The sequence below is a fragment of the Schistocerca americana genome, chromosome 7, assembly GCF_021461395.2.
Source record: "Schistocerca americana isolate TAMUIC-IGC-003095 chromosome 7, iqSchAmer2.1, whole genome shotgun sequence".
NCBI lineage: Eukaryota > Metazoa > Arthropoda > Insecta > Orthoptera > Acrididae > Schistocerca > Schistocerca americana.
The window spans coordinates 453244769-453268476 of record NC_060125.1 but is presented as its reverse complement, the minus strand read 5'-3'; the positions used below and the strand labels follow the sequence as shown (position 1 = coordinate 453268476).

Sequence of the window (23708 nt, the reverse complement as noted above, 5' to 3'; positions counted from 1 at the left end):
TGAAATTGTATCGAGAGGATGAACGTGTGCAGATACGGAGACAACTTCATGCATCCATGGACCCTGCATGTCAGAAGGGGACTGTTCAAACTGGTGGAGGCTCTGTAAGGGTGTGGGGCGTGTGCAGCTGGAGTTATATGGGACCCCTGATGCGTTTAGATATGACTCTAACAGGTGACATGTACGTAAGCATCCTGTCTAATCACCTGCATCCATTCATGCTCATTGTGCATTCCGACAGACTTAGGCAATTCCAGTAGGACAATGCGACACCCACACATCAAGAATTGCTGCAGAGCAGCTCCAGGAACACTCTTATGATTTTAAATGCTTCCACTGGCCACCAGACTCCCCAGTCATGAACATTATTGAGAATATCTGGTATACTTAGCAATGTGCTGTTCAGAAGAGATCCCCCCCCCCCTCCGCCCCCCCCCCCACCCGCTTCATACTCTTACGAATTTATGGAGAGCCCTGCAGGATTCATGGTGTCAGTTCCCTCCAGTACTACTTCACACATAGGATGAGTCCACGTTGTGGCACTTCTACGTGCTCGCAGGGGCCCTATACAGTATTAGGCAGGTGTACCAGTTTCCTTGGTTCTTCAGTGTAGATGCGCAAACCACAGCAAGGGATTCTATTGCCAAAACAGAGGTGGTTTTACTGTAACACGATTAATTACTGCACCAGTAGACACATCTACAGTTGTTGGTTGGTCTGACATTGTGGAGTTACGGTGACGGTGCGACATGGAAGATTTATGATGTAGTTGACACGGATGTTCGTACATAGCGTGAAACGGCACGATTCGAAGCATTAGTGACTGTCGAATTTCATGTCAATGACCGTCAGAGATCATGTCAGTGTCACCAATTGCGGAGCTAGATGATTTAAAAGTTATTGTAACATAAAAACTAAGCTGTAACTCATACAACTCAATTTAATAGCACATTCAACAACAGAATAAAACATATATAATAAAAAGAGAAAACATAAGTCAGTGATTGAACCAAAGATAATAATTTAAATAGTAGTCATTTGCACGTAGAACTATGCTGCATGTAACACTGCAACACTGTGGTTCACTATCAACGACATGCACACCTTAATGTGGTTAATGAGGTGAGGTGGCATAGGTGGAAATATGTATGCTGTACCGTTACTCAGATATATTAATTAAGTTGCATACCAGATTCATAACCACTGGACACACAGAAATCACTCAGTGACAACTACACAAGTGATAATTTTTCTTGAAATTAGATAATTTCCTGCATTTGTAATTTTTGGCCATTTGCTACATTGGTGCTGATTATATGCTGTGTGCTGTCAATCAGCAACAAGATTTGTATTACCAAAATCAGTGAGACATGTTTATGGCAACACTGCAGCTGTGTCATTCATTAAATAATGATACATTGCACTAGTTATGTATTTTTTCACGCACAACACGGCGCATTTCGAGAATAAGCAAGTATTTACGTAAGTATTTTTTATGTTTCATTCTGCCTCTCTTGCATTGTAGTCGTCTTTTTGGGGTTATAAGATACTGTGCCGCCTACAGCGCACAAAACTACACACGCACAAATCATCATTCGTACTGTTTGCGAGATTTCACACTGTGTGTGTGTGTTTTTTTCTGCAAAAAGACGACACAGTACAGTGCAAGAGAGACACAATTCACATACAGACATCACACAAAATACTTATTTAAATACATGCATTTGACAAGGAGAATGAATTCTCAGAGGAGTAGTGCTGAGCGTGAAAAAATACGTACTTATACAGTGTTTCATTATTTAAATCAGAAACGTTTGAGTAACGCGAAGAGAGCAAAGGTGTCAACTGACGCTACAGGTGGCCAAAAACAGAAACACTCGAAATGTGCATTCGAGTAACACATAGGTTTCATACCGATCACAGCTATCGCGAAACTGCGCATGTGTCGTAGAGACAGTTTGCAATTTGTTGTGTTACCTTTAATCGAATGAACCTATAGACACGGCATACACTTACTCAGTACTTGGATATGCGCATAAAATCGTTTTGATACAAGTATTTTTCTTTTGACACCTAATAATTATCGTATGAATGATGCCTTTCTAAAGGCATCCAGTGTCAAAACAAAAGTATCGAATACTTGTGTGTATTTACTTGTATTGATACATTCCTATACACACTACATAACACAGGGCTAGTCAGGGGCTAAAACTGTTACCACCACTTTAGATGGAAATATTCCTGCAAACAATCTGAATACCACAAATAGTAACTAAGTTAGCGCAGATACGTCTGTTATGTACTGTCTACTTCCTCAGATGATTATTGCAGAACTAAATATCAAGTCATACTATGGAAGATCGGTGATTCTGTCTGTCCACCAGATAGTTTTTGAAAGAAAAGAAATTATTGTTTTCGATGTAAGTTTGTACACTACAGTAAATTCCGAAAAAGTAATAGTATTGATTTAGAAACAGCTATCGATAATGAGAGTGCAGTTATAATAGTTAGTTTTGACATCAGGTACACAACGTCTTATACAAACTTTATTTGGGTTTTATTTGTCAGATGATAAATCTGTGACATTTTGATAATATTATTAGGACGTTGTTGTTGTTGTAGTCTTCAGTACCAGAACTGGTTGGGCGCAGCTCTCCATGCTAGTCTATTCTGCACTTGTTATTTCATCTCTGCACAGTTACTGCAACCTACATTCGTGAGATCCTGCTTCCTGTTTTTGATCATTGCTCTCCCTCTACAATTCCCGCCCCCCCCCCCCCCCCACACACACTTCCCTCCATTACCAAATTGACGATTTCTTGATGCTACAGAATGTGTTCTATCGATTGATTCCTTCTTTTAGTTAGCTCCTCACAACTGAATTTATTATGTATTTGCAGTCTCAAGAATATCAACATCTTTTGTCTGTTTATCCTATTTTAGATATTTGCTAGGTGAACACCTCTTACTAGTTTGGAGTTATATTTAACGTGTTTGGAAAACATTTATTAGTATCCATGAAAATCTCATTTACGGATATTTCGGAAATGCAGGGCCTCCTCGTTAGTTATTCGATCTACACATCTAACACCACGTCTCAAAAGTTTGTGTTCTCTTCTTGTTCAAATCTTTTATCATCCACATGTCACTTCTGTGCAATTGTACACTACGTATATATACCTTCGAAAAAGACTTCTTAATATTTAAATTTATATATGATGTTAACAAATTTCTCTTTTCCTTGCCATTGCCTGTCTTGCTTTTGCATCTGAATTTTATATCCCCTCTACTTCAACCATCACCAGTTATATTGCTGCCTAAGTAGTAAAACTTATTTACCAATTTTAGTCTCTCGTTTCCTAATTAATTTCGTCAGTATCGCCTGATTTAATTCGACTACAGTCCATTTCCCTCATTTTATTTTTGTTGACGTCCATCTCATAGCCTCTTTTTAAGACACTATGCATTCTCTTCTTTACTCTCCCAAGTCCTTTGCTGCCTGTGATAGAATTATGAAGTCATCAGTTTTTATTTTTTCCTCTAAAATTTAATTCCCTTTCCAAATTTCTCCTTTGTTTCCATCACACCTTGCTCAATATATTGATTGCGTAACACTGGGGATAGGCTACAACACTGTCTCAGTTCCTTTCCACTGCTTCCCTTCCCTGTGCTTCGACTCTTATAACTGCCGTCTGGTTTCTGGTCAAGTTTTGAATAGCATCTCACTCTCTGTATTTTATGCCTGCTTGTTTCAGAATTTGAAATAGTGTAGTTCAGTCAAAAACTTTCTTTCAATCTACAAATGCTATATATGTGTTTCCCTTCCTTTCACCTACCTTGTAGTAAGATAAGTCTTAGGGTCAGTATTGCAGCCCTACATTTCTCTGTAACCCAAACTGATATCACTCGAGGTCACTTACACCCGTTTTTCCATTGTTCTGAGAATAATTCGTGTCAGTATTTTGCAACCATGAGTTATATAACTGAAATCTGGTAATATTTACACCTATACGCACCTGTATTTCTTGGAACTGGAATGACATTCCTCTTAAAGTCTGAAAATATTTCACTTTTCTCATGCTTATTGCATACAAAATGGAATAGTTTTGTCATGGTTGACTTTGCCAAGGGTCTCAGTAATTCTGAGCGATCTAGTTTTGACTTTAAGCCTTTCAGTATTCTGCCAAATTCTTCCCACAGTATCCTATCGCTCATCTCATCTTCGTTTACTATTTGTTGGCTTTCTAGAATATGATAGGTGTAAGACAGCCAGTTGGTTGCCGTCATTTCCAGTGTATAGCCCTTCTATATATTCTTAGCAGCTCTTCCTTCTTTGCCAATAGAGTTACTGATATTCATGGAGCTGCTTCTATTTTTTACGGAAGCATCTTTAAATTTTCTATAAGCAGCATCGGTCGTTGCAGCATCGTGTGATCAAAGTTTACAGCATCATATTTTTGCACATTAGACTAAAATATACAGTACATAATCATACGCTGCTTATGAATTTATGACAGTTAATCTAGTAAAAAATATTGACAGTTTTTGCAGTATCATCTTGACCAGGGGTCTCCAAACTTTTTAGTCCGCGGGCCACATTGACTCCTCCACGAAGTCATAAGGGCCAAGATCTACCTATTGGGATTAAGACACCCTAGCACTCCATGATCACCGTAATGTAAGGCTAAAGGAAAGATGAAATCGAAAAAATCTGATGTAGCACTGAAATGAACAACGATTTTTATTTAATTACCGTAGATAATTTTGATTGGTGGACGTACCTGACCGAAATTCTGGCGTATTTTATTCTGGCGAATTTCACCGAAAAAAGGTATGTCACTGCATATTCTTCACGAAAGCGTCCTGCAAAGTTAACGAAATCTCAAAATCATTGTTAGCACCACTATTACTGCAAGACGTAACAGAGGTAGAGTGTGTCAACGCTTTGCTATTTCAAGCGGCGCAACAATAAGTTTATTTATGTAGTCTTGTAGCGAGTAGCAGAGCCAGAGCATATATTTGATAGTTCTGTTGCGTGATTGTGTCTATGTTGCGAGTGTCTCACGAGTTTTTTAGTATTTAATGCGCTGTGCTAGGTGAGACGACGAAGTGTAGGAAAATTCAAAGTTTGAATTCGAAGAGACAAGGAAAATCTGAAACTCGAAATACGTATAGCACGACTTGAATATTTTTTCACTGTAATTTTTAGTGGAACCATAGTGTAACTGTATTTAATTTAGTAATTAAAGTACCTTAATAATAAATTCATTGTATTTTGTTTAGGCAGCTACTCCCTAGTTTTATTAGTATTAAATAGCACAATTTTATTTTCAGGTTACAGTCTTTTGTGAAGTTCTGTACAAATATGGAAAAGAAACGAAAGGTTGACAGTGAAGGTAGAATTTTTAAAGAGCAGTGGGGATGTCAATATTTCGTGGTGGAGTCAGGGAACAAACCAATATGTATTATTTGCAATGAAGCAATATCAGTCTTCAAAGAATACAATATAAAACGTCATTATGAGACTAAGCACACTCAGAATTACTCCAAGTTTACAGTATGCGAACGATTAGAAATTCATGAGTCTCTGAAACGCCAGCTAAAAACCCAGGAGTCGCTGTTTAAGAAAGTAAATGCTGAACAACATGCAGCAACTAGTGCTAGTTTTCGTGTGGCTCATTTAGTAGCGAAATAGTGTAAGCCATTTACCGACGGTGAATTAATTAAGAACTGCATTATTGCAACAGCAGAAGAAATGTGTCCAGAAAAAATTAATTTGTATAAAAATATAAGTTTGTCGGCAAACACTGTGGCTCGAAGAATAGATGACATTGCACAAAATATATCAGCACTACTGCGTGACTAAAATCAAGACTTAGACTGGTTCTCTTTGGCTGTGGATGAGTCAACAGATGTATCAGATACTGCTCAAGTATTACTTTTTATTCGAGGGATTGACAAAAATTATGAAGTGTATGAAGAACTCCTTTCAGAAAAACAATCTTCAGTGGAATAAATTAAAATGTATTACAACTGATGGTGGCAAAAACATGTGTGGGAAAAATAAAGGTATTGTTGCTCTCCTTTCTAAGGCCGTAGAAAATGACGGTGGCTCAAAACTATCAGTAGTGCATTGTATTATTCACCAACAGGCTTTGTGTGGAAAACATTTCGATACGCCAGAAGTTTTAAAGCCAGTTATTTCAGTTGTTTATTATATCAGATCCCATGCACTCAGTCATCGCCAGTTCCGCGAGTTTCTTGAAGATATTGAGGAATGCGACTTGCGATATTATACTGCAGTGCGCTGGCTTAGCTGCGGTAAAGTTCTGACCCGTTTTTTTGAACTCCGAACAGTAATTGAAATTTTTTTGAACGAAAGGAATCGCCCTCTGGCTGAGTTACGGAACGGTGAGTGGTTATGGAAGCTAGCATTTTATACAGACTTAACTAAACATATGAATGACCTTAATTTAAAATTGCAAGGTGAAAACCAGCTTCTGCTTGATTTATACACGCATGTTAAGTCCTTTCGACAAAAGATTGCTTTGTTTCAATCTCAGTTGAACAAAGTATGCTTCACGCATTTTAAAACATTCGAAGTCAGCAAACTGAGATTCCTTTTCCTGTAACTTTCACAATTGAATCTTTGGGCGCTTTAAAAATTAATTTTGAATCACGTTTTTCAGATATCGGTGCAAATTCAAACGATATCAAGATATTTCAAAATCCATTTGACGTTGATACAGAAGTGTTACCCGCAGAACTTCAGTTTGAAATTATTGATTTACAATGTAGCGACTTTTTTAAAGAAAAACATTCAAAGTCAACATTACTAGAATTTTATAAGTGTCTTCCATCCACACAGTTTCCTAATTTACATTTTTCCGCTTTTGGCACTATTTATTTGTGTGAAAAAACATTCTCCAAAATGAAACAGGCAAAAACTATTTACTGATCAAAATTAAGTGATGAGCATTTGAAGTCGCTGATGATTATCTCCACTAGTAAACTTGATCGACAACTGGAGGTAATTATGAAAGGAAAGTTACAGCTACATAAAAGTCCCTAATTATCACAAAGATGTTAAATTTCTTTACGTGAATACTCTTAACACTGTGTGTTTTCAAGATATACAGTTATTTTTATACATCCAATATCACTATGTACACCAGGTATTGTATTTTATTTAAATAGCCTGTAAATAAAAATATTTTTTACGATTTACTTACTATGTGTATTTTACAACGTAATCAAAAGAAAGTGAAACCTCGCTTAAGAAGCATCTTCCATAATGATTGATTACTAGGGCTAGTCACCGAAGTGGCGTCCATTTGAAAGACTTGCACCAGACTCGTGAGTAGAATAAAATGCAAAGAATTTTTTTTTACTTAAAATGTTTTCGCCAAACTAGTCTGTTACCCGTTCTTTTTTTTTTTCACTATCGCACGGACAATGGTCTGTCTGTTTATTGTGGATAGCCACAAGTATAACCATGACCTTCCGCTTTGTAAAGATAGAGCTCCGACAATGTCGCGGTGTATTGGTCGCGACAGGCCTCGAAACTCAATTGTTGGCAATATAGGCACCACCTCAAATATTTGGCGGGCCGGATACCGGGGATGTCCGGCCAGCTAACGATGCCGGCTCTCGCGGGCCGGTTTCGGCCCGCGGGCCGCTGTTTGGAGACCCCTGGTCGTGACCATAGTTTACAACTGTAGCTTTTTGTATAAAAGACACAGATTTGAGAATTAAAGATATTTAAGATTTATACAACATTGTGATGAAACTGTACCATATGATATTATGTTTATTTGTGCTAAAAATATTTATTTTTACTCTAAGAACTTACGCTAAAGAGATAGGTGTGTACAGATCCTTTGAATTTTGCAGTCTGTTGTACTGTTTCACACTTGATAGTCTATTCAGATTTTCTACTAACACTATTTATTACAGTAATAACGTACACATTTATATTTTAATCTGCAGGATACTCAGCTACACCATAATAACGCTTCTGCAGTAATTAGGCACGAACAGCTGTTTTAAATGCGAAAATATCTGATTATTTTGATGTCACAAGTTAGTTTGTTGTACAGCTTGTATCCCGCTTGGAGTGGTCCATTATGTTGTAGTGTTATATTAGAATATTGGAAATGTGTATCTTGGTTTCCTCATGTGCTGTGTAATTCCCTGGGTTTTAACTACCAGCTGGTTATTGTCATCTAAGATTTCCCTAATGAAATTTATACACAGGGCAGTAGAAGGACATGAGGTTTTTTTGAATAAAGAATTGCATGAGCTTCTGGAAAGTGCCTGGAATGGCAGCTGTCTTTAGAGCTGCGAAACAGCTTTTGCTAGCACTCGAGTTTCTCTGGTAGATAACACCGTATTATAGAGATTTTGCTTCAGTAAAGTTGACATTTTTTATTGTTTTCTTTGATGTGGCTTGAAAGAATTTTTATGCAGTGACTAGTAGTGTTCAGTTTATTGGTTACGTGTTTTGTATGTTGGACCCGTCTCAGACCCTTCTGGATCCATATTCCCAAAAAAAAAAAAAAAAAAAAAAAAAAAAAAAAAAAAAAAAAAAAAAAAAAAAAAAAAAAAGAAATTGTAGAATTTATAATTTCCAAGTTTCCGGTGAATAATTCTACAGGGGCAGCTAACGGATTCTAAATTATTTACTGTGTTTGGATTTGTAGTAACTGTTTTATGCGCCACTCAGTGGACGTCCAGTTGCGATATTAGCGTGCAAATTCCAGCCTTCGTTGCCGATGGATAGCACTTAGCATGGGTGCATGAACCAGGCGTTGCTGCAGAGGCCCTTACGCAGTAACATTCAATGAACGGTCGTTCAGGAGACACTGTTGTTGGCAGTCCCTTGGTTCATCTGGGTGGTCAGTTGCTCAACAGTTGCACATCTGTTCATCGATACACGTCTCCACAGCCATCTTTCATCCCTGTCATCTATGGCCCGTGGTGCACCACAGTTGCCTTGGCACCAGTTTCAGATAGCGACATTTTGCTGTGCGTGGTAAGATTCAACCATGGCAGCAAGCGAACAGTTTACAATCTTTGCCCTTTCAGAAATGCTTTCACCTTTGACCTGAAAGCCAAGAGCATGCCCTTTAGGACGTCAGGTAAATCACTCCTTTTTTGCATTACGACAACGACTCCATATTTTCCGTATCTCCCCCTCCCCCTACCGACAGGCTTTATGTACCCTCAACTGCTAGTGCTGCCACCTGCCATCTGTGAGTGGTTATTGCTCGTTGACGTTGAACATGGCTGTTGGTCATGTTAATGTGACTGGACCGAGTATATTCTTTTAAAATGATTTCGTAATTTTCATGGCTTTGAAATAATTCCTGACAGAATAAAGTCTCCTGTTCCTGTATCTAAGGACAGTTGTGGAGCCGATTCTCAATAGGGGGAAGGAATATGGTTAAATATTTTGCATTTGGATGGTATTGGAAGCAGGTGAGGAAATCGAAAATTCAGGAGACTGAAGTATGCTAAAATTACTTTTGGTAGGAATCAATGAAATGAAAATTAAACATATTGGCGAGGAAATTACAGTATTTGCGAGAACTAAGCGAAGATGATGAAATTGGACACTCAAAATAGACAAGTTCATGCTACAATGGATGTGAGGTATGTTTAACCGTGATAAGAAGTGAGAAAAATATTCTCGCCCTTACAAGGGAATTGTTGCCTTGTAACAACCAAATGGTGGGTTTTTATCCTTTATGATTGGCAGTGGTTTCTGCTTGAAACCGCCATTTTATACATTTTTTTAAGTACTAGCGTCTTTCGCATGAAGTCACCGATGCTATTGCAAGCCAGAGACTTCTAGTGCTACACTGAGGTACTTATATGAACGTAGTGCATTGTCGCAGTCACAGCATTCAAGGCAACAGTCGGCGCGGAGAATGTACTACGTGATTATTGGAGATCGTGAGAGGCGTTTTCTTTTTTTATAATTACAATATTCAGGAATTCATTGACAGTGACATATATAGTTATTATAACGTAAACTTGATTTTGTACTGTGTTGTTATGAGAGGTTTTCACTTGAAACCACTGGAGCAGTACGTACTTTTGATATAAATTTATTAAATTTTAGATCCATTTTTGCTTATTATTTAAGACTATAATTTGTTTTAGGCATTGTGAGTTCACAGAAGTTTCGAGGTGTGGGATTGTGTCTAGGAAAAACGTGAAATTACTTTCAAACATCTCATGAGAAGATGGATGGCTCAAAACCGAATGTCCCAGTGGTTCCAAAGTAAAATCACCACTTTGAAACAAACTATTTTTTTTTACTTTTTGCCATTTTCTTCTTGTATTCGTTACTTACTATGATGATAAAGGTTAATTTTTTGAAAAAAATTGAAAATTAATTTTTTAAAAATATTGCTAGGACTCAAAAGGTTAAAGGACGGAATGAAATTATATGGAATTCCGAACTCATGATTGTATTACGGCTGGCAACCAACATATGTCCTGTACTTTTCATATTAACGCTGCACAGTTATATAGCACGATTTATGTCTTAGAGATTTGCAAGTGAAAAGACAATTGATGATATCGTCTCCCGTGTTATCAAAAAAATTTTCTTATATTTGTTAAACTTTCCTTTCACCTAACCAAAAATGTCTGTGGGAAGGCACCATAGACATTCAAATGCGAAACCTTGATCGAAGTTCCACGGTTTATTTGAAACTTTCCTTTCACCTAACCAAAAATGTCTGTGGGAAGGCACCATAGACATTCAAATGCGAAACCTTGATCGAAGTTCCACAAGCAGACTTATGTATGTCGGTTTATTTGAAGGAAGGCTTCATAAACAGCAAAATGGGAAACATTGGTTCAAGTCCCAGTAGTAAACTTGTATGTACAGTGGAACTTACTCAGAGATTCTCCATCTTCATCTTAGGAATAATGTACCAGTAAACAGAGTTAGGCATGAGATGAAGAGTGGTCTGATTTCAAATTTAGAGACGTACATTGTGTGTCAAACCTTTTACCAATGATAGTGGCACACGAAAATTCTGTTGTTTTTCTTGCTTGCTTTTTGGTTGTAAATGAAAACTTTTTTCTTTTCTCTTTGCAGGGCTTCCGTGTTAATCTCCCAATTAAATCGGCTCGCTTTCGCGGACAATATAGCACGTACCCCATTAAACTGTTCTACACGTCCAACATGCCAATCATGCTGCAGTCGGCGCTGGTGTCCAACGTCTATTTCATATCGCAAATGCTCGCTTCCAAGTTTGGCGGAAGCCTTTTTGTCGACATTCTGGGAGTCTGGGAAGAAGTAGAGCCGACCCGGTCCAGCCCAGTAGGTGGCCTGTGCTACTACTTATCGCCGCCAGAAACGTACGAACACGTCCTACAAGGTATGATCACCAAGTATGAAAAATACAGTTCGTTCTTGTTATTTATATTTTCAAGTTTTACATCACAGAACTTGCTATTATTGCCTTTTTGTTTTGGAGGTAAATTAATAACGTAACGACAAATGTACGCAATACACTGAATAGATTCAGAAAAGCTACAATCCATGTATAACAAAGAAATGGACAGAATTGTCTAACATGCATCATTAAAGCTGTGATATGGTTGCATACATTCACAATATTAAATTTCCACCTTTTTTAAAAAAATTATGTGATACATAAACAGAATGTTTTAGAAAGTATTTTTCTTTATACCTTACGAACTCATAAGTGAAAAGAATATTTAGTTAGAGGGGTAAACGTGAAAACGTTACTATTTTTGCGGAGTTGTGAACAAAATGAACATAATTTATTTAGTTATTTTTTAAAGAGATAGAGCAACGAGCTATATTTCTTTAAATGGGGCATTAATTTGTCTATTATTTAACTGATATACGTAAACCAATGGTGTGCAAATCAGTTTAAATCAAATTTCTATCAATTTCTGTTAGGAAACTAGAAATGTTCTAAGTTTCAGATGTGGATGAAAAGTGCTGTACATAATTATCTACTTTCGGATGGATGTTCTGATGCAGGAATGTTCATTTAAGTGAGTTGTTCAACTAATGCCTATTTTTATGAATGCACAACTCAGAGTGCCTTCTAAATGACCTCTGGATAAGATGTTAAATTGCTTGTGCGATGGAATGACAAGCTTCCTTGATGTGCTGTTACAAGCCATGTTCGGTTACATTGTAGAACGTATTCTTACACTGCTGTATGCAAGGCAGGGTATGAATGCATAAACGAGTTTGGTTTGCCATGGATATTGATATGGAATAAACATGTTGTTCACATCTAACTAATACGTTGGCATGTTGCTCATGCTCGGCAAATGCCACACAACGCCAATGAAGCAGCTATATCTTATGGCGTAAAATATCCGGATCGACAAACTTCACTATTAAGTTCTTATGTGCTGAACAACAACTTCGAGGAGCAAATAGTTTCAAAAATTGCGGTGGTAATAAATGAAGACCAGCAAGAAGCGAGAATATGGAAGTACCCGTTTTAGCTGCAGTACACCATATTCTGCATGATATATTATGAAAGGCTGCTGCAGTCACTGGTGTCAGCGTTACATCTATGTGGTAAATAGGGCATGGCACAACTTCCACCCATACCACCTGTTACTGGCACAGGAGCTGCGTCGAGATTGTTTCAGTGGGAGAGTTACTTGCTGCGAATGGGCAATGAATGATTTCACTCTGGACGTATTACAAAGTATATTATCTTCTCTCGTGAATTCACGTTCACAAATTATGGTGCAGTAAACTGTCGTAATGTACATTACTGAGACACAGAACTACTGAGGTGGGTAATTTATGTTGACTGTCAGAAGATGTGAAAGGAGATGAAATCGTTGGCCCACGATTATCCATAGCTATTTGGAGAGGTGAGATGTATAGAGCTTCTATCGTTGACAGTTAAGTTGCTCTCCTTGAGAATGTAGGTCTAGACCAGGGGCAGCCAAGAATTCGGCTCTTGAGCAGTGCCCTAGCTTGCGAGCCGTAGCTCTCAGCATGGCTGTGCACTTACTCACCGCCGAACCATTCTGTCTGAGCGTGAGAAGGGGAAATGCGAGAAACTGCGAAGGCGCTGCATTTACAATGCCAGAAAAAAAATAGTATACCCTTTTAGACGCTGCAGTTCACTCAAGATTTATTGCTAGAACAGTGCATACGCAGCACATGAAATGATTACATCTACAGATCAATAACAAAAGCGGTTCTAAGGTACCAGGTATCGGCCCAAGCTGTAACGCCCACATTTGTATGTGGTCATCCACATTTGTATGTGGTCCCGGCGCGCAAGTCGCCCAAAGTGGCGTCGACTGGAATGCGACTTGCACTTGGCGGCCGAACTTCCCCGCATGGGGCCTCTTGGCCAACGATGTCATCCACTCATTTACATTTTTTTTTGTATGTGGTGCAGCCTCCATGAGCGCAATGCAAGCGCTGATTGTGGCATACAGTTGATCGTACAGATGGTGCATACTGTGCTGGGATGCGTTATGTCATGCCTAATCGACTTGATGACGAAGTTATGTAAGAGTTGTTGGGCGATGATTCGAATGAGTCACTTATCATCCCATCACAGTCCTCACGTACTCGATAGGAGAGAAGTCCAGAAGAAATTGTACTGGCCAGCGAAGTACCTGCATGTCTTGCATCACGTTGAGTTTCATGGACAATGTGTGGAACAATACATCACATATTGCCCTTTAAACTCACATGAATCCCGTCTGTCGATTATTGTAATTTTTTTCATCCTTCTATTTCAACTGTCTTTAAATTATTTTTGCAGGGAATGTTGTTTAATAGCAGATTTGCAGTACACATCGATTATGTGACTGCATAATAGATATTGAGAATCCTCATCTCTATCTTTTGTTATTCCCATTTATTTTTAAAAGCTTGTGACAATAGATTGCTAGACTGCCACTTCTTGGATCTGTGAACGTCCATCAAACAGCGGAGAGTAAACAGTGCTGACACCACGATTCTGCTCAACTGCAGATAGACGTGCCGACCGAAAAATGCCGTACCGAAGTACTAAATAAAAAGTGGCGCTGTACTGGGTACTTCCATGAATTACCAAACAAAGACAATCATCAAACAAAGACAAACATCACTCCGCATGCGATCCGCATGTTGGGCTCTCTTGCAGCTTGGCACGCTGCGCCCAGCTCTGGTCTAGACAGTAGCGGCTAAATATGGATGCAGCACATCGGTGACCTAGACCATTCTGCATGTGCTGTGCAAGGATCGAACAATGGATTTACTGTAAGATGATCAGGATGTCGTGATCCTCAGAAGCACTCCACACATTTGCCCAAGTTAACACCAACAGATTTCTTTTTGTCAAGGTATCTAAGGAATTGGGTTTTTGTCACCGAATTCACACCCTAGGCGTTGAGGAAGATTACAACTCGTCCACAGGTCGTTTAGAGTGCACATTAAGTTATCCATTCAGAAAATTGGGCAGTAATTTGAACACCTTAACTAACTGAACATTCCTTCAGCAGGACATCCACCTGAACATAGCCACCTATCTACAGCATGATGCATTCACTCCTCAAACATTGAATGTTTCTAACTCCATAACCAAAATTTATAGGAATTTGATTTGAACTGGTTTGTACACATACATGATAGAGAAAATAATGTTCAGTTAAAAATATTAGAACCCGTTGCACTAAGTCTCTGGAAAATAATTAAATAAATTATGTTCACAGTTTCACAGAAAGGGTAACGTTCTTATGTTTACCTGTCTAAATAAATTTCTTATTTTGTAGGTTACGTAGAAAAACACAACCGAGCTTATTACAAATGAAATAACCAATAAAAGTAAAAACCCACGTAGCGTGACCTCAGGGTGAAATTTTCTCAACAGTCTGCGTGGTACAAGGGCAAACGTAAGGTGCCACTAATTCACCACAAACTGTCTGTTGCCATCCTACACCGAATTCCACCAGCCATAGGATTTCACAAGGAAACATCGTTTACGATTCGCATTCTTGCTACATAGTTCAATCCCAGTGCTGTGCCACCAGATTCATCGCAACATTTATATGTGGCCACTATCACTAGCAACGTGAGTCTATTGACTAAGTGGCCCTTCTCACTACTGATCGTGGCATCTTACTCGATTTCGCTACAGGGTATTAGTCATGACATAGCTAACGACTGTGCCATTACAGAGACTAACAGAATTTAAATTTTGGGTGTAAGTATTATATTACCTGTTCGATAACAAGTAAGAGTCACATATTGTATTTTACATCTCTCTTTGTGTTAGTAAGACTTGCCCCCAGCTTCTAGTTGTACTAGAGTGACTATACACGTGAGGTTGTCATTGGAGATACGCAAATGTGTTTCATTTCGCGGTTTTTCAGAATTCCACTAACTTTTCATCTTCAGAGATGTCCCTTCACTGCAATGGAAGCACTTCGTTGTGGCCTCGTCCAGAAGTGAGAGATATAGCGCTGTAATGGTGATATATTAGCACCCGGAGTAGACAACATTCCATTGGAACTACTGACAGCCTTAGGAGAGCCAGTCCTGACAAAACTCTACCATCTGGTGAGCAAGATGTATGAAACAGGCGAAATACCCTCAGACTTCAAGAAGAATATAATAATTCCAATCCCAAAGAAAGCAGGTGTTGACCGATGTGAAAATTACCGAACTATCAGTTTAATAAGTCACAGCTGCAAAATACTAACACGAATTCTTTACAGACGAATGGAAAAACTAGTAGAAGCCGACTTCGGGGAAGATCAGTTCGGATTCCGTAGAAATGTTGGAACACGCGAGGCAATATTGACCCTACGACTTATCTTAGAAGTTAGATTAAGGAAGAGCAAACCTACGTTTCTAGCATTTGTAGACTTAGAGAAAGCTTTTGACAATGTTGACTGGAATACTCTCTTTCAAATTCTGAAGGTGGCAGGGGTAAAATACAGGGAGCGAAAGGCTATTTACAATTTGTACAGAAACCAGGTGGCAGTTATAAGAGTCGAGGGACATGAAAGGGAAGCAGTGGTTGGGAAGGGAGTGAGACAGGGCGGTAGTCTCTCCCCGATGGTATTCAATCTGTATGTTGAGCAAGCAGTGAAGGAAACAAAAGAAAAATTCTGAGTAGGTATTAAAATCCACGGAGAAGAAAGTAAAACTTTGAGCTTCGCCGATGACATCGTAATTCTGTCAGAGACAGCAAAGGACTTGGAAGAGCAGTTCAATGGAATGGACAGTGTCTTGAAAGGAGGGTATAAGATGAACATCAACAAAAGCAAAACGAGGATAATGGAATGTAGTCGAATTAAGTGGGGTGGTGCTTAGGGAATTAGATTAGGAAATGAGACACTTAATGTAGTAAAGGAGTTTTGCTATTTGGGGAGCAAAATAACTGATGATGGTCGAAGTAGAGAGGATATAAAATGTAGACTGGCAGTGGCAAGAAAAGCGCTTCTGAAGAAGGGAAATTTGTTAACATCGAGTATAGATTTAAGTGTCAGGAAGTCGTTTCTGAAAGTATTTGTATGGAGTGTAGCCATGTATGGAAGTGAAACATGGACGATAAATAGTTTGGACAAGAAGAGAATATAAGCTTTCGAAATGTGGTGCTACAGAAGAATGTTGAATATTAGATGGGGAGATCACGTAGCTAATGAGGAGGTATTGAATAGAATTGGGGAGAAGAGGACTTTGTGGCACAACTTGACAAGAAGAAAGGACCGGTTTGTAGGACATGTTCTGAGGCATCAAGGGATCACAAATTTAGCATTGGAGTGCAGCGTCGAGGGTAAAAATCGTAGAGGGAGACCAAGAGATGAATACACTAAGCAGATTCAGGAAGATGTAGGTTGCAGTAAGAGCTGGGAGATGAAGAAGCTTGCAAAGGATAGAGTAGCACGGAGAGCTGCATCAAACCAGTCTCAGGACTGAAGACCACAACAACAACAATTTCTTCGTGTACAACATGGCACCTGGGTAATGTGGGCTGGCATCTCGGTGCCATCCACATCAGAACCTAGGGGCAGACTGAGGTTGGCCCCAGTATATAAAATAAAACAAAATTTTTGTAGCTACTATTAGCTGAAACAAGTGATGCAGAGACGTCCTTGTGTCAGCAAGAGCTAAAGATCAGGTCTGGTGTCAGTCTAGTAGCGGGGGACCACAATGAAAAGTAATGACAGTGGTGGCTCCCATCAATTGTTAACAAATATCATTAAAAATATTGTTTATGGCAGTATAGTTGGGGGCCAGTCAATAGGGCTGTCGGTTGTGTGTGCTGGAAGTAATGCAATGAACCTCCCACAATTGCAGAATGGCACTGATAACTAATATTGTACACCATATTAAGAGTAACACAGTGAACTGTGATGCAAAAAACTACAGCAATCATTAAATGTCATCCCTTAAAAAGTTAAACTGTTTTCTCTTTACTGCAAACGAAATAGCTAAGGATTTTCTGCAAATATCACCATGTTGTTGTTGTTGTTGTGGTCTTCAGTCCTGAGACTGGTTTGATGCAGCTCTCCATGCTACTCTATCCTGTGCAAGCTTCTTCATCTCCCAGTACCTACTGCAACCTACATCCTTCTGAATCTGCTTAGTGTATTCATCTCTTGGTCTCCCTCTACGATTTTTACCCTCCACGCTGCATTCCAATACTAAATTGGTGACACTTAAATCTATACTCGATGTTAACAAATTTCTCTTCTTCAGAAGCGCTTTCCTTGCCATTGCCAGTCTACATTTTATATCCTCTCTACTTCGACCATCATCATTTATTTTGCCCCCCAAATAGCAAAACTCCTTTACTACTTTAAGTGTCTCATTTCCTAATCTAATTCCCTCAGCATCACTCGACTTAATTCGACTACATTCTATTATCCTCGTTTTGCTTTTGTTGATGTTAATCTTATATCCTCCTTTCAAGACACTGTCCATTCCATTCAACTGTTCTTCCAAGTTCTTTGGTGTCTCTGACAGAATTGCAATGTCATCGGCTAGCCTCAAAGTTTTAATTTCTTCTCCATGGATTTTAATTCCTACTCCAAATTTTTCTTTTGTGTCATTTACTGCTTACAAAGAAATGGAACACTGGAAATTGTTTAAACACTCAGACACTAATAAAGCAGTTATGATGGCAAATTAAAAAATTGTTGCAAGGCAATATGTGGCATGGGTTGGTACTAAAGGGAATCCAACTGGCTGACTGAAGTGCGAGAGGGACTTGCTTGTCTGACTTAAATTTCCTGGGGTGGAACGTGGTATCGAAGCATGACGAGGAGAATAATCATCTCATAAAATGCAGCTAACTTTTAAATTTTGTTCAGAAATTCAACTGTAGAAATGACTTCCCTAGCGAAGGTACCTCCACACTAATAGCCAAGTCCTGCTGCAGGGGCAACAAGATTTCGGCACGAGAGCTGTGCCCTGGCACAAGTGTGATAGCACTGTCTCGCTGCACACTTCCCCACCGCCACACCTCACCGTCTGAGAGCTTGGGGGGGGGGGGGGGGGTGAGGAAACGGTGATTTGGCGCTGCAGACAACTTGATTTCACATTTCTCAACCTCATTGATTGCAAACAAAACAAATTTTCGGTATTATTTAATTCCTTTGTCGCGCTGAAGACATAATATAATTTTTACCTGGTACAAACTGTTGACATACCTAGAGATGCCGACAGTTTCACAGATTTTCGCACTCAGTTTGCCATGTAATCGTGACTTATTTAGTTTCATAATCGAAAAAGGTCTTTCACACAAATATGTCGATCGAAATGGGAACTCTACTTGACGTTCTGGAAAGTTTTAACGTAAAAGGATTTGTCATTGAAATGAGAATTGCCTTGCAGGTTAATCGGTTACATTTGCATATGCATAGCAGCGCTTTCAACTAAAACGGCAAACGGACTCCAAAACAGCTAGAAAACAAATGTAAGATTGAAAGTGTCCTCAAAACGCGTAGGAAACTATCCTTGTAATTCTTTCAAGGGCACAATGAAATCTTCATACCTTGCCTTTTCGTTAATGGCCGTGAGAATAGGGCACTGGAATGTGTTTGTCAATTTGTGGCCCTTCTATAACGTTATTTTCCTTTTAAATGCGTTCCCATCAAACCAGAAAGAAGTTTTTTCTCACCTTACATTGTCTTACTGGGCAGTGTGCAGTCAAGTCCGTTTGAAATGGGAGGTCTGCAATCCATTATGGATGTTCTAATTTTCGTTCCTGCACTCCCTTTTCCTTCATAAACTCTACATAGCTAGCTTTAAATCAAAAAATCGTTCCAGACTTGCCCCTTGACTTAACAAACGTACTTTGCAGAAATATATGAAGTCCCCATATTGTTCGTTCATTTCCGTCGAAAATTGCTGCAACTGACAGTGGAATAATGTGTGCGACTTCAGAAATTTTAACATTCTTCACGTGCTGCATGCCTGGTAATTTAGCACGAAGTTCTCCTTGATGTTCGGAACAAAGAAGCACGTCTGTCGATCTTCGAAATTTTTTGTCTTTCATTGTTAACTAAATCTTTAAATTCCTTCTGCCTGGTGTTGTAAGATCGCTTCACAGCAAATTTGCAGCACCCGTCACTTATGCGAATGCATAACAGATTCTGAGAATACTAGTCCCTCTCTTCTGTCATTCACATTTATACTTAAAGGTTTACGACGGTAGATCGTTAGACGGCCTCGTTTTGTGTAGACATTCAATGGACCTGTGGACGTCCATCATACCACGAACAAATAACGCCGACACGACGATTCTGCCGAACTGAAGAGAGTCGTGCCAATCGAAAGATGCAACACCGCATGTCGCACTGCTTAATGAAATACAGGCAGCTCTCCCTGCAGCTATTTAAAATCTATCCAGAGGCTCTAGCCCATAACTGTGGCTGTTTCCTTTCGCTACTGCTTCGAGTGTCTAACTCTGTACTCATTACTTACTACTTTTCTGACCTCTACTGCCTCTGGACGCTTTTCCCCTTCGTCCCCATTTACCAGTGACATGACATAATGTCGAACGAAGCCTCTTCCTACATGATCCCGAGCTACTTCCAAGCCCTTCATTGGCTTGTCATGACATAGTGAATTCCCCACCACGAACCCTCTGTCTCTCTCTCTCTTTCTCTCTCTGGCAGGTGCCACACTCTGTCTCATTTCTTACTCCTTTATTGTCTAAAGCCCGTGCTTCATTAACTCTGTCACATCACTTATGTCTTTAGCACCTAAAAACCTCGTCACATTGGTTCCATCACCTTTATAGTCTAAGGATTATTTCATTAATTCAGTTACCTTATTCCTCCATTTATAGTCCAAGAGCCTTCCCTCATTAATTCTGTACCATAACCTATTTCGCAGACTTCTTTATCGTGCTCCTTGACCTGATCATAAGGCCCTTTGTGGCAGCTGCCGACATGCGCAACTCTGTCTTTACTTTACTTAATTTTCAGTTATTGTTTCCTGGATGTGACTTTTCGTTGTGGACACTACAAAATTACCGTGACTTTCCCCATAATATGTGTGTAGGCTGGACATACCATCCTCGATCAGTGCACTATTAATGTTGATTCGGCCATGGTCCCATTTTCAGAATTTTCTCACGTCACTTTTGCTTGCTGCTGCACGACACTTTTTCTTGCTGCTGCGACAATCTAATCGTGGATGCTGTGTTAACTTTTTGCCACATAACAGTGTGTACGAATAGGGACCCGATACTGAACAAAAAGAATCGATACTTATAAGTATCATTGCACGACAAATATCGTTCTAATAAAAATATCGAGAGAAAAATTGATGTATCGATAGTTATCTTTGATAATAAGATTATCTCAGTTACTCGCAGTTCGCTCCAACCTCTCCATTTCTGTTTTTAAAATCTATCTCTAATAGGGTGAGATAATCGATGTTCACAAGTTTTAAACAGAATAATACAAAAGTTAATTCAAGCATTGTTTTTGTTTTCATTGCAGATTATATATCTGAAAATCTGGAACTTGATATATGAAATTACAGAATAGCTTATTAGCATCCAAAAGTAATTAAAATGGTCAAGAACGAATTTCAAAAATTCTCCTGTGCACAGCTTTAAAAAGTATGAAACAAGACTTGCTCATTGAGGTGTTCTTCAGGACTGCTCTCTACATAACAAATTCATTCGGAACAGATCGATATTTTAGCAGCTGTAGACGAGGACACACGCAAATGCTTTTCCAGTTTTTCGAAAGTATTCTACAATGTGCCCGTTTTCGGCAGAAGGGAGTAGTAACCAACACTCAGGAAACAACCCATAACTCCCAAATTTATAGCAGTACAATAAAGGAGTTTTGCTATTTGGGGAGCAATGTAAATGGTTATGGTCGAAGTAGAAAGGATATAAAATGTAGACTGGCAATGGCAAGGAAAGCGTTTCTGAAGAAGAGGAATTTGTTAATAGCGATTATAGATTTAAGTGTCAAGAAGTCGTTTCTGAAAGTATTTGTATGGAGTGTAGCCATGTATGGAAGTGAAACATGGATGATAAATAGTTTGGACAAGAAGAGAATAGAAGCTTTCGAAATGTGGTGCTACAAAATAATGCAGAAGATTAGATGGGTAGATCACATAACTAATCAGGAGGTATTGAATAGAATTGGGGAGGAGTTCGTGGCACAACTTGACTAGAAGAAGGGACCGGTTAGTAGGACATGTTCTGAGGCATCAAGGGATCACCAATTTAGTATTGGAGTGCAGCGTGGAGGGTAAAAATCGTAGAGGGAGACCAAGAGATGAATACACTAAACAGATTCAGAAGGATGTAGGTTGCAGTAAGTACTGGAAGATGAAGAAGCTTGCACAGTATAGAGTAGCATGGAGAGCTGCATCAAACCAGTCTCAGGACTGAAGACCACAACAACGACAACAATACAATCTAAGATAAAAAAAAGCGACGCACCGCGAAGAAATTATCCGAATGTGACGGAAATAGGTAGATATGATGTAAATGTACTGAAACAAATGTACCAATTTCTGAAAACTTGGATGATTTATTCAAGAGGAAAAACATCACGATTAGAGCACGTAAGTAACACGTTGGTCCATCACTGACCCTTATGCAAGGAGTTATTTGTGTTGGCCTTCATTGATAGGATTCTTGGGTCACTCCTGAGGGATATTGTGCTGAATTATGTCCCAAATTGTGCGTTAGCTCTTCAGAATCTCTAGATGGCTGAAGCGCCCCGTCCATATTGTCCTAAACGATATCAGCAAGGGAGAGATCTGGCGATCTTGCTGCCCAAGGTAGGGTTGGGTTAACACGAAGACGAAGCAGTAGAAACTCTCACCATGTGTAGGTGGGCATTACTGGCATTGTCTTGCTGAAATGTAAGCTCAGGATGGCTTGACATGAAAGGCAACAAAATGGGGCGTATAATATTGTAGACGTACAACTGTGCTGTAAGCGTGGCTCGGATAATAATCAAAGGGGTCCTCCTATGAAAAGAACTGGCACCCCAGACCATCACTCCTGATTGTCAAGACGTATGGCGGGCGACAGTGAGCTTGGTATCTCACTGCTATCTGGTGCGTCTCCAAACTAGCCCTCGCCGGTCGCTGGGCCCCAGTTCGAAGCCGTGCTCGTCACTGAAGACAATTCTACTGCTATCGTTAAGATTCCTGGCCCAAGACGTGTCTGGAGACGCCACGGACAACTGTGAGATACCAACATGACTATTCCCCCTCCCTCTCCCATAAGGCCTGACAACCATGTGTGACAGTCAGGCGCACCATTTCTTTTCAAAGCAGGACCACTTTGGCTAACATCCCCGACCCATTTACAGCTCAATGATACGTCGACATATTCTGCGTCCCGTTTTGTTGCCCTCCACGGCAAGCCATTATGAGCTTTCATTTCAGCAAGATAATGCTAGCCGCCACACAGAGTTTCTATTGCCTGTCTTCGCGTTTGCCATCCCTACCTCGACCAGCAAGGTCGCCAGATCTGTCCCCAGTTGAGAACTCCAACCATCTCGGATTCTTGGCGATCTAAAGCGCCAGTTGGACAGAACTTGGCATGATATCTCTCAGAAGGGCATCCAACAACTATGTCAATCAATACCAAGCCGAATAACTGGTTACATATGGGCGAGAGATGGACCAGCGCGTTACTGACTTGCTCAATTTGCAAAGCTCTTTCTCTTGAATAAATCATTCATGTTTTCAGAAATAGTAATCACCTGTTTGTCTTTGTAAGTACACCGCATCTAATGATTTCCGTCCAACTCGGATAACTCTTTTGTGGTACGTCGTTATCTTTGTCACAGAGTGTATTAAAAGGCTCAGGAATTATTTTTAGAATCATTCGACTCAATACCTGCTATAAAGTAATGACCCTAGAAGACATCAATTGAAAAGTCTTGAACACAAAAGTATCGGTATCATGATGACAGTACAAGAAGTGTCTGTGTCTCTGTGTAGGAGTGATCGAAGAGTTGAAAAATATTTTAGGAGGAGTTACGAAGAGAAAAGATATAGGACTTCTGTCCGTGTCCAAATGTTAGTGACACTGGACTCGCATTCGGGAGGACGACGGTTCAATCCCGTCTCCAGCCATCCTGATTTAGGTTTTCCGTGATTACTCTAAATCGTTTCAGGCAAATGCCGGGATGGTTCCTTTGAAAGGGCACGGCCGATTTCCTTCCCCATCCTTCCCTAACCC

At 39.6% G+C, this 23708-nt stretch overlaps 1 protein-coding gene across 1 annotated transcript in view; it reads left to right on the top strand.

Moving 5' to 3' along the window:
* Window positions 1–23708, top strand: part of LOC124622380 (protein transport protein Sec61 subunit alpha-like) — a 59533-nt gene that overhangs the window by 16563 nt on the left and 19262 nt on the right. Inside the window, exon 2 of the mRNA XM_047148068.1 lies at window positions 11117–11399. Within this exon, the coding sequence (XP_047004024.1) occupies window positions 11117–11399 (283 nt within the window). The remainder of the gene's footprint in view (window positions 1–11116; window positions 11400–23708) is intronic.